The 11,297-nt window shown below is 37.5% G+C and overlaps 4 protein-coding genes across 7 annotated transcripts; all 4 read right to left on the bottom strand.

Moving 5' to 3' along the window:
* Window positions 1–864: 864 nt before the first annotated feature.
* LOC124321241 (cytoplasmic protein NCK1-like) lies at window positions 865–4,487 on the bottom strand. Its single transcript, XM_046784147.1, has 7 exons — window positions 4,285–4,487; window positions 3,773–4,198; window positions 3,459–3,702; window positions 3,250–3,394; window positions 2,850–3,170; window positions 2,691–2,785; window positions 865–2,627 (listed from the first exon to the last, which is right to left on the bottom strand). Exons 1-7 carry the CDS (start codon window positions 4,304–4,306, stop codon window positions 2,456–2,458), a joined length of 1,425 nt encoding a protein of 474 aa, XP_046640103.1. The 5' UTR covers window positions 4,307–4,487; the 3' UTR covers window positions 865–2,455.
* Window positions 4,488–4,582: 95 nt separating this feature from the next.
* LOC124321256 (trimethyllysine dioxygenase, mitochondrial-like) lies at window positions 4,583–7,408 on the bottom strand. 4 transcript variants are annotated; one of them, XM_046784168.1, is made up of 8 exons: window positions 7,077–7,408; window positions 6,902–7,006; window positions 6,585–6,722; window positions 6,121–6,220; window positions 5,894–6,009; window positions 5,398–5,806; window positions 5,092–5,316; window positions 4,583–5,028 (listed from the first exon to the last, which is right to left on the bottom strand). In XM_046784168.1, the coding sequence occupies exons 3-8, from the start codon at window positions 6,718–6,720 to the stop codon at window positions 4,758–4,760; spliced, it is 1,257 nt and encodes a 418-aa protein (XP_046640124.1). In that variant the 5' UTR covers window positions 6,721–6,722; window positions 6,902–7,006; window positions 7,077–7,408; the 3' UTR covers window positions 4,583–4,757. The 4 variants fall into 4 exon arrangements, with proteins under 4 accessions (XP_046640124.1, XP_046640121.1, XP_046640123.1 ...); XM_046784165.1 differs by having other exon boundaries at window positions 6,585–6,842; window positions 6,902–7,408; XM_046784167.1 differs by having other exon boundaries at window positions 6,902–7,408.
* A 137-nt stretch (window positions 7,409–7,545) lies between these two features.
* Window positions 7,546–9,806, bottom strand: LOC124321255 (U3 small nucleolar RNA-associated protein 18 homolog). Its single transcript, XM_046784164.1, has 7 exons — window positions 9,213–9,806; window positions 8,947–9,142; window positions 8,692–8,877; window positions 8,425–8,622; window positions 8,187–8,355; window positions 7,930–8,127; window positions 7,546–7,865 (listed from the first exon to the last, which is right to left on the bottom strand). Exons 1-7 carry the CDS (start codon window positions 9,677–9,679, stop codon window positions 7,600–7,602), a joined length of 1,680 nt encoding a protein of 559 aa, XP_046640120.1. The 5' UTR covers window positions 9,680–9,806; the 3' UTR covers window positions 7,546–7,599.
* Window positions 9,807–10,142: 336 nt separating this feature from the next.
* On the bottom strand, window positions 10,143–11,273 carry LOC124320905 (uncharacterized protein CG1161-like). Its single transcript, XM_046783809.1, has 5 exons — window positions 11,224–11,273; window positions 10,959–11,109; window positions 10,646–10,876; window positions 10,457–10,582; window positions 10,143–10,394 (listed from the first exon to the last, which is right to left on the bottom strand). Exons 1-5 carry the CDS (start codon window positions 11,256–11,258, stop codon window positions 10,251–10,253), a joined length of 687 nt encoding a protein of 228 aa, XP_046639765.1. The 5' UTR covers window positions 11,259–11,273; the 3' UTR covers window positions 10,143–10,250.
* Window positions 11,274–11,297: the final 24 nt, after the last annotated feature.

Here is an 11,297-nt window from a genome sequence, read left to right as displayed (position 1 = left end):
TTTTATCATGGTTTAAGTTTATTACTGGGGGGGAGAGGAACTTATTCCAAATTGGACTTTCGGAAACGGGAAATTTGTTTCGCTAAAATATTTATTGTGATATCGGTTCATTCTCGAGACCGTCTACTTTTTTATGTATTTGGCTAAGGTCGTTTAAAAATTGACTTTTAATTTTCCTTGGAATAAATAGAAACAATTTGTTAGAATAATTTAAAAAATTATTTTAACACTCAAATAATTGGATCGATATCGGGAACGTATGCATTGAAAGATATGCTAGTGTGACGGTATTTAACACCGAGACACGTTGAGGTTCATACAGTTTGCAACATGGATGACGCCCTTCCCACTGCAACTGAACATATCTCATCAATACATGACAATTCAGTAATTCACCAATGAAAGTCTCATCCGCTCGTGAGATTTTCCGTAAGCAGAACAGATGCATGTATCCTGGTGGCGATGGGTGAAAGTGATTATTCTTAGATGTGGAGTCGAACTCAGCTCTGCCTCGTACACGAAACGACGCTTTATCCAACTCAACCAATGCCTAACACAATATATTATAAAAAGTAAATATTTGTTTTTCTTTCTCTCACAACAATATTTTAGTGAGCTACTAGTAGAGGTAGCCAAACGCCCTAGCCCTGTGGTCAGCCAGAATAATCAAGGGATCTTGAAGGTTCCCTGATAGGTTCCTCATCTAGGTTCAAAAATTATTTTGATTTCTACTTAAATGAAAATTCTAAATCTCTAAGTATGCCGTAGAAAAGGAAAAAATGTAACCCTCTACTTTAAAAAGTATGCGCGATTGATATTATTGATGCCCAATACACAGTATACAAACCGAGTAAGAAAAATATCTGACAGCATCTCAAACGATATATTCTAGCACGACAAATATGAGAATAGAAATATAGAAAGAAATGATGCGAGAAGAAAAGAACTAAGGAAGATAAGAGACGGTCACTTTTTTTTTTAACTTGATACGTTCGACCCGTTGAAATCAGGAATCCGCTGGCTGTGTAATTTTTTTTTTTCCTTTTTCTTTCAAATTTCATTTTTCCTTTTCTTAAGAAAAGCGGAATTCCTGGAACAAGCGGGGCTGTGGCATTTTCCAACTGCAAGCATCCATAAATGTTAGACGTGTCCGATAAGACGGAAATGAGTCGCGAAGTGTGGGGGGTGGAAAGTGCGCAGGTTTGATAATCGAAGGCGGGAGATGGAAGAGAGGGTCGAGATAATCAAAAGCGGAGAGAGCAAATTACTTCTGCACGCAGCAAATTTCGCTGACACAGATGTCAAAGGAAAGATAGAGAAGCACGAGACAGAAGAATCATAGTGACAACGGGAAAATCAAGAAAGTAGGAAATGGGCAAACTTAGCTGAGAGAAGGTGGGAGGAGAATAATCAGCAACAGAACAAAAAAGGAGGCAAGATTTCGATTGCCAACGTCGAAAATAAAACATGGGTGAACGACAAAAAAATGCTGTACAGGCACAGACACACACACACACGCGCGCACAATAGAGAACAGAAATGAGCTTTGAAATCATACTACAAATGGGTTATACGAGCACACACACACTCTGGGGGGGAGAGAGAAGAATAAAGACGAAGACAGTTATGTTTGAAAAAAGGGATTAAAAAATGTTTCTTATTTCGCAATGTTCTTTACTTCTTCCTCCCTCTCTCATTCTGTGGGACTCAGCTTCTACATGGTTATGTGGTCGGGTGTTCAAGGGATGCGAGAGACTAGATTCCTCGATACCAACACGAGTTAAAAAAAAATTAATAATAATAATAACGCACAGTTCCACTGAGGTCTATGGTGATGACGAGTGAGCGACCAATCTGGGAATGAAAGCAAGCGAATCCCTTCTTAAACCCACACATCCCCTCAATTTAACTGAAACCCTCAAAAAGATGGCGATAGAATGATTATTTGAAGAAAAATTGATAATAATCAAAAACCAAAAATTTGAATAAACGAATGGACCCGTGATACCACCGGTGCCCTCCTGAAGTTATATATTTTGTGTTTCCTTTTTCACTCGCCATCTCTTCTCATATTTTGGAAACCGTTACTTTTTGTTGTTGTTGTTGCTGCTGTGCCCCTTCAGTGTTATCAATCAAAATTTAAGGAAACTAACTGGGAGTAAGTCTGTCCAATATATCGGGCTAGCTACGAGATTAAATTCATCAAGTGAGCTTGAAAACGCACTCTCCAAGTGCCCTTGGGTCGTATCTGATGAATGCCGAATAATTGCATAAATGAATTAAATGGATCGTTGTCAACGGCGAGAAAAAAGTTATTGGGGTGGGGGAGCTATCGAAAGAGATGAGAGAGTTGTCTCTTCTGTGTTTTTTTTTTTTTTTTATCCTTCAAAGAGAGAACAGTGGGTTCGTAATAAACCCACACATTTGGTTAGAGCTACTTGTGTTAAGACCGCCATTAGGCCATCGGTTGCATCGGTCTTGTCGCCGGAGTGGGTGGTGCAAAAGAAGGTGGGATATATCCGACAGGCTTGGGTAGTGGTCGGATAAGGAAGAGACGTTCTCCTTTTTCTGACGTGAAAATGGGGGATCTTTGGTAGTGGTCTACCAACTGGTCGATAGAATGGAACCTAATTCGAATGTTAATCAGAATGTAATTGGACGACTATGAAATGAATATAATCCGATCTTACCTCCGCTGACCGATGACATACAAAGCTCCTTCGACGTGGACTCGGAAATGCTTATTGCGACCGGGTGCTTTCAGAGACACGGAGTAATCTCCAACCTATTATTTACAAATGAATTAGTAAACGTAAACTCTAAAATAGTTTTTTTAAAAAACAAATTACGTTGGTTTCAGATGATCGCACAAGAAAGTCTCCATCTTGACCATACTGATTAAGTAGATTATCGCATTCAGCTCGGGTGATGGCTCCGTAAAACCAGGATTTTTCTTTCAGGTGAGGGAAATTAGGATCCTGGCTCAGGCTAGCAGATACGGCGGGAGGTGTATTCAAACTCAAGGCATCCAAACTTCGCCCCATGCCGTCTACTGCGTTACTTCCGTTGTTCGGCATTGGGGGCAAATTGCTGACAGGAGGCCCACCTGGAGCACCATTACCACCAGGTGCTCGTTGACGGAAAGGTTCGGTCAAAAAGTCGCTAATCTCCTAAAGAAACAAGAAGAACAAGTTTTATTGTAACGAGCATAACGTTACCAATAATTAATTAGTCACGACGAAATAATACCTGAACGTAGTTCTTTGGAATCAAACCAATTGAACCATTGGTGTTCCGGGCTCGATACCAATCCGGATCTGCAGGTGGACGATCAAGAATTTCAAGTCTCTCGCCTTTAACGAAGCTTAGTTCTTCGTTATTTTGTGCAGCAAAGCTGTAAAATATATCAAATACCAAAATAAATTTTAATCCAAATTAATGACTAAAATTCGGCTTACCTGTAAAGAGCAACTACGACATCCAAAACATTCTCGGCTGCTGAGTACATGTGTTCTCCCGCAGACATAACCATAGCTGATGCAGCCGGCGGTGCGACGCTTGCTGTCATGTTTGCTACAGGCTGCTGCTGCTGTTGTAATGAATCTGGGAGGGTATAATTTGATGGAAACCATCCAATTTGGTTTTGGTATTGACCTTTCCACCAACCATCACTGCTTTTTTCAAGCACGAGCACCTTTGTTCCTAATAGATGCATTGATTGAAGTGTTAGTAAACATACTAGGGGTGTCAATGTCAATTTGCAACAAGTTACCTTTCACAAGAGACAATTCATCAGTTTGCTGAGCAACATAATTGTAACGAACAAGCGCCCAGCCTTGGTGAGGCCCTGCATTGAGATCATGAGCTGGATAATGTGATGTATCAGGAGAAGGGCGCTTGATTACTACTGGAGAATCAACTTCTCTCACAGGAGAGCCACCGGGACTGTTGGAGGATTTGTTAATGCTATTCCCTTTTTTCACTCTCTTCTTGATTGAGTCAAATATAGATGGTTTCTCCTTCTTCACATAATTGCTAGGGACATATCCCCATTGGTGTTGAGAATTTTGAACTTTCCACCAATGTTTTGAGTCATCCAGCAATAGAAGTTTGTCATTCTTCCTTAAACTCAACTCCTGTGATCCTTGGGCAACATAATCATACTTTGCAATGACATAACAGTCTTCAATGGCTTTGCCTGAAACGAATGCAATAAACCAACATATAAACATCAACTAATGACAACTGCATAATGAGTCACCCTATAATAATAAACCAACATACCCATTTTTAGACTGCTAGACATTATGTTGTGCGACCCTTAGCGGACACCAATGAGCAATCACTGCCCAAAAATGCTTTGATTTTGAGCAATACTCAAGCTGAACGATGCAAATTCAATTCAATGACTCGTCTTTATCGATTTTAATCCTCGAAAAACTTTTCGTGGGCAGGGCCAGTTTTTAGTTAGCTGCCATGTTGAATACGATGCCTGCTGAGTTGCCATTTACTTTAAAGGCTAGAGCGGAGCTGACGAGAAATAAAATGTGAAATTTACATTGTAAAAAAAGTTTAGAATTTGTAGAGGATTGATCCATCAGTTGATGTTTATTTATTTTCCGGTAATCATATTCAGTTTACATTAAATTCGAAAATTTCTATGCGTTTCCAAATGCGGGTTTAAAATAACAAATAATTTGTCTTGAAAATGGTATTGTTTTATTGTGCATTGACGAATTAAGCGTGGCGCAATTTAATCAAGATATTATTCCATAATGTCGCGCTTTGCTCATAAAGTCCGATCGGGAATAATAACAACCTCTCAATACTCTTTCACCCTGATAACTTTCACGCCCATGCAAGAGCCTCCAGTTATCAATTATCATCACGGTTCCTGGTGAGAGACGAAACCGATATTCGTTTTCTTTTTTCTTTACGAGCGTCGCCATGGTTTTTAGATAACGATAATGGGTACCGACTTCCTCTTGTGGGATACTAGAAAGAGGCGACCGATCTAGCATGTTGAACCTGAATAAAGAATAAATTTAATTAAAATAGAAACGCATTTTTATTCAGACAAAAGTATCTTACCGAATCTGTTCCAACTTATGGCTCACTGGATGATGACGGAAGATGGGACCCCAAGAAGAGAAATGCTCACCTGGTTCAATATACTCGGATTCCATATTTACGTTGGACAAATAATCGTAGGCAGAAGGATCAAGCTGTTTTAACTGTTTAGCCACGTGAAATCCGTCTACCAAGAAAGATTCGCAACCCGTTCCATTGAAATGAGTACAATGAAAAACCAAAAGCCTAAAACAATGAACGGATAGGATAGAAAAGGATAAATTCAGTTCAAAAATTAAATCAACAAGAAAAGAGGGAAATCCATACCCTTGCGCTTCAGTAAAATAAGTGTTGTCTGTATGGGCTTCTAAATAGCCGTTCAGGTAACCCGTATCCTTATGGTCGAAATTGGTACCGGTTTCCCAAAACTTTCCAAAGACCGTGTGGGACATACGGCAGATACGCTCGATAACCGCGCTGGTGTCAAGTTTCGTTGGTGGTACTTGCTCTATTTTGACGAAGCCGTACTGAAAGACCCGGCGATATATTTCACGTAATATTTTATCATCACTCATCAGGCGTTGATGCGAAATGGGCTCTAAACCCAATAAATTCACGGTAGTTCCATCCCATGTAGTCAATCGGTCCGTCTCTTCTTGTAGTGCTTTGTACTTCCCGTCGTAAGTATTGCTAACAAGCCACGGGATTGAATAAGATGACTTATGCCCATCAGACCCTATGAAACAAAGCAAAATAGGAGAGAAAAAATTTGTAATTATTGAATTTCTTGTTCTATGCAGTTATCTCAAATGGGAGGACTTACAGCAAATGTGCAATAAACCGTCGCTCTGTGAATAAGTTGATATCGCAATTTGATCACTCAATTTCAGGATATCGTTGTTTCTTTGACAGGTGACGTCGTTATAGCATTCTGGACACCTGCATAAAGGGGAACATATATCGAACAAGCTCCACGTCACCTTTGGCGCGCTGCCGACCGCTCAAATAGAAAAAAAATGCTCCGGATGTGATATTTTTATAATAACTTACCTACAGTGGTCTCGAAGCCAGATGGGATGCAGCTTCAGTGGTTCGCTAGTGTTGGGTAAATGCACATTCAGCAATTTTGGCCGGTCATAATGCTCGTTTTCTAGTAATTGAAAGCTTGGTTGATTATTATGTTGACCATAATTTTAAAAAATGAGAAAAATAAATCTGAAAAAAATCTCTTTACAAATTTCCATCGAATAATCATAGAAAATAATTGACTCTATATATTAATCATTCTGTATTTAATATGAGTTTAGAAAGCAAATAATATTTTATAACTGAAAGAAATTTTTTTATGCTATTGAAAATGAATAACATAGCGATGACGATTACCGAAAATTACTGATTTAGGTATAAGATCATTCTGGGGTGTAACTTACAATAAAAATGTCCCGCTATGTCGTGAGATAAAGACCGGATCTCACAAAAGAACTGTTAAATCTATAGTTCTATACTAGACCTACCTTGAATCTGAAGGTTACTTCCAGAAGAATATTTGCACAATATTTTCAAGGGGACTCTTTTAGTAGGCAGTAAAGTATTCTTTAAAAATCCAGAAGGCAATTTGGGCAGGATGGTTTTGAATTTTAAGATACTCATTTCTAAGCATCAAATAATAATGTTATAGCTTGTTTCTACTTGGGTGTTCACTTACAACTAAAACTGTAAGTTCACTGCCACTGTATCTACATCTGGATTATATGGCAGTTTTATTCAATGACCTAATAAAGATATCAAACATTTGGTCAAAGAACCAAACAAATTATCAGAAGCAATTCACCTTTGGAACTTGGAAGGGGGGCAAAGAACGCAACAATATGTGACGCACAGAAGGTATTTTACCCACAGATAGGCATGACAAGTGATACAATAACTTCTTAATACCCTTGAATGGACACGTAGATTAATAGCTGTTGAAGGTTATCTAGAACTACAAACTTAGTTTGGGAAAATACCTTTGACAAGGTTTTTACTTTAATCCACTTTCAAATTTTTTCACGTTCAGGATATGCAGACGAAAATGAGATGGCGGTATTTACTAATTACTATTCCTGTTCTGTATGTGTTGCAAACTTGCCGCTTCTACAAATGAATCCGTACTGCACAGTCGGCACTCTATAGTCAGACTGTCAAGAGTTTTTAAAAACATTTTTTTTGCTTAAACAACAAAATCAACTACAGGGCGTGATCAGGCTTTATCTATGCTTGTTAAATATTTAAAGGGGTTCGTTGTAAATCTTCTGTTTATCCTCTGTTCATCATGCTGTGAGTTTCTAAGCGAATATGAAATTATAAGACTAATATGTGCTTAATACGGTTGTAGTGTCCCAGTTCGCTTATAAGAATTAAGCAGTTAATTTAAGTTTAAGTAATATCTAATGGGAAAAAATGATACGGCATTCAGTCTGGTAACAATACTTCAAGTCAAAATTGAACCCCGTAATATTTTGTCAATCCATGGATCAAAGGTAATGTTATTTAATATTGATCGTAATGATGTAGTCGATAAAGATAAGCGGACCCGTTGTTTAGTCCCGCAGCCATGTAGCCTCCATTGGGAGAGAAATCCATCGTGTTTATACGAGCAGTGCCCTTATTCCGGATTGGGAAATTCTTGAAGACCGTCATTGATGGAAAGTGAGCCAGTCTGACGGCATTTTCTTTTTCGGAGGAAAATATGGATACAATTTCAGAACTTGGATGAAAGGTAATGCCGGATATCTTCGTCACTAAATTCAGAATCACTGCAAAATAATAAAAAAAAATTATTTCACGGAGAGATTTTGGCAAAGAGAAATAGGCATTTACCTTTATCGGGTTTCGGGAGTGAATTATTTTCTAGCTGACTAGTGTTGTACAAGTTAACAACACCAGAAGAAGAACCACAAGCGAGATACTGCTGTGTGGGTGAAATAGCAATAGACGTTCCCTTAATACACCCATCATCTACGAACTTATGGACACACACTTTAGCGTTCATATCCCACACATAAACTTCACCATTTTCTGGGAGAAAAAAATATTATTATTTAAAATTTTGAATGATTCGAGTATTTTTTTTTTACCTCCATGACTATACAATCTAGTGCCATCTATGTTAAAAGTCAAGGCATGCACTTCTCCATTCATTTTTAAAGATGTAATCCATTCCTTAGAACGTGCGCTCATTAAATGAATATATCCATATTGACCTTGATAAGCTATTAGCTTCCCGTCGGGTGAAAGAACGAAGTCCTGTAAAATACAACCGAATAAACACTTTTAGACACTTGACTTGCAACATTAGAAATGAAAATTTTTTACTTTGTACGATCCCTTTTCCATTTGCTTGTTATGGGGAATGATTGTGTTCCTTCCATTCACCAAGTTATGTACTTGAATATTGCCTGTCACGCTCGAGGAAGCTATGACTTCTTCCCCATTCGCCGAGAAGCGAGCCTTGTGAATGGGAAATTCCTTGAAGGTGATTGACTGAATTTTAGCATTCAAAGATCCGCCAACCTAAATTTAAAAAATAATAATTACTTATAAGTAACTCACATAGCATATGACAAGTGTAATATAACATACCTGGAAAAGTGTAAGTACTCCAGAATTTCCTCCTACAAGAGCAACACTTTGCTTTTTATGGAATTCGACAGAACTGATAACGCGTCCTTCTGCTCTAGTTTCTTTATTGATATCTAACATTCGCGAAAATTTAATTATTTCTTGCGGCAACGAAATAGAATCCTTCCTTAAAAGATCTGTGGCGGTCTAGATATAAAGTGACAAAATAGTATCATTAAGAAGATCATGCAACTCCAGTTACAATTTAAGTTTTACTTTGGTCAGATCCTCTTTTTCATCGTCACTGTCCTGGTCTTTTTTTCCCTTTTTATTCTGTAGTTGAGCCCATTTAGGAGTAACCTGACCATGAATAGATGCAAACCTTTTCTCCAGGACCTGTTTGTATACAGTTTCTGAAGTGGCCTTTTCACCAACCAGTCCCTTTTCTTTTTGAAACTGTACATTTTTACACCTATTAAAATACAAATAAATCAATATAAAATGACAAAACAATTACTTTAATAAATAGTGTGATATCTTACTTTAAATCTTCATCATCTTCATCAACCCAGACTGCTTGCCTTCCTGCTGTTGAACTTAAACCTAGATTTTTACCATAGACATCTTCTGGAAGGGAATCTTTCGCTTCACTAGATGCTTTGTTGGAGATTTGTTTTCTCAATTTTTTTTTGGAAGCAGAACTTTTGCTCGTATCTTTTTTAGACTGGGGTTCTTGTTCCAGTTTCTTAAACAATTCCCCAAATAGCAACTCTTCCAGTCTCTTTTCTTCTCTTTCCCTATAGTCAATGCCCAAGACTTGAGGTTTGGATTGTTTCAATTTCTTACTTTTTGGCTCCTCATGAAGATCTTCATTTTCATCAACATTTGGTAAATCATATCCATCCAGGGCTCCAAGATCCAACTGAAACTCTGTAGACTCAACTTTTAGTTGCTCGTCATTCTTCGCTGGTTTCGGTTTTGAACTTTTTTTTTTAAATGTGCGTCCCATCTTAAGTGTTATTTCTTCGTTTGTTGCACCTTAATAAACACGTGCTTGATGGCTTGGGTGCTTCTAAACTTGTAATTTTCAATTTGAACTAAATTCGTCTGCAACAGTCATTCCAAACTCCACATCCACTTTATCTGAAATAGGTAAATAGTGGGAGCAAATCCCAAGTTGGCTAGACTGGACAAGACTGGACTCGCCAGGGACTCGCAGGAATGACTGATGAAGTAATTGGTTAGCAAATTAACCATAAAAATAATGAGGTAATATGATTTATTACTTTTGTATATTATCAAATAGACACCAACGAAAATTACTTCTGAATCTGAATTTTATGACTTGTCCGGCTGCATTCTAGTTTCGCGCATTCTGATTAGTAGGCCTACAGCAACCTACTAATGTATCCTACCAAGTTACATTCCCTCTGATATTTTTCAATGAAAAAAGAATCTTAAACTCTACGATATGAGACTTTAATTTTTTTATTTCCGTTGGTGAATGAAATATTTGAAATAAGAATAAGAATAAACGCGCAAACATCTACAGATCATAGAATTGGAATTTAGAAAAGTGATTAGTTAAGAATAGTGTGTCGATCATAAATATGTCGACGTTGTTCTTGAACAGTTTTCTTCCACTTATCAGTAGTTTGGCCAACACGGTTGAGCACACCTGCTCCACTTGCCCTTAAAGGTTGAGAATGGGTTTCACTTTCATCCTGTAGGATAAATTAGTTAAAAAGATGATTGAAGGAAGAAAAGGGAGAAATTTATAGAATACCTCTTCATTATTATGTTCTTGATATTGTGTAGTGGTTTTCTTGTTGAGAAGGGGATCAAGACAAACAAGAAACAGCATGTATATGACTAGTAGAGATATTATCCAGATAACAATAATTACAACAACCTGAAATTTAAAAAAATTAATATTAGAATAGTCTACAATACATTATGTCAACAGTTTTTTTGCCTTGATTGTTGTTGTGTTCCTGCTTTCGTATTTGCATTCACATCGTGGACAAAATTCTTTTTCCTTTCCCTTGATATCATCCCCTACCCTTGGGAGCACAACATTTGTACAATCACATTTGTTAGGTGGAACATTTTCAATGTAAAGTTTTCTATGTGACTGAGTTCCGTTTACTACGGCGGTATCTGGACAAATGCACTTGCATCTGACATCCTCATACTGTGCATTCACCTATTAGGACAAAAACAAACAAAACTAAAATCATTAAATTTCTAAGCAATGTTTTCTTAATAGTAAACATAAAAATCAATACATCACTGATGAATGAGAAGATGAAAAGGACGAAAAAAGAAAGAAACAAACTCTTTCGAAGTGTCATAATTGCAGCAAAATCCGATACTGATTTGTCGGAAACAAAACAGCTGACAGACTGTCGACCACAGCTTGTGGCGCCAACTGGTTTGCTATTTAAAAAAATAAAAAAACACTGTAATTATGTTCAACGAGGAAATGGGTCGTTCAACATGTATTACAACAATAAAAATTTAAACGTTACTGTGTAAGAGAAATTTAATGACTTATTCTTTTTAGTTCTAAATAAACTTTTCTCCATTTCCGCCACTTAGGAGCCCCCATCTGACAACACTGTTTT

This window comes from Daphnia pulicaria, chromosome 1, assembly GCF_021234035.1.
Source record: "Daphnia pulicaria isolate SC F1-1A chromosome 1, SC_F0-13Bv2, whole genome shotgun sequence".
Lineage (NCBI taxonomy): Eukaryota > Metazoa > Arthropoda > Branchiopoda > Diplostraca > Daphniidae > Daphnia > Daphnia pulicaria.
The sequence above is the reverse complement of the archived record's forward strand: the minus strand, read 5'-3'. Positions and strand labels throughout refer to the sequence as shown.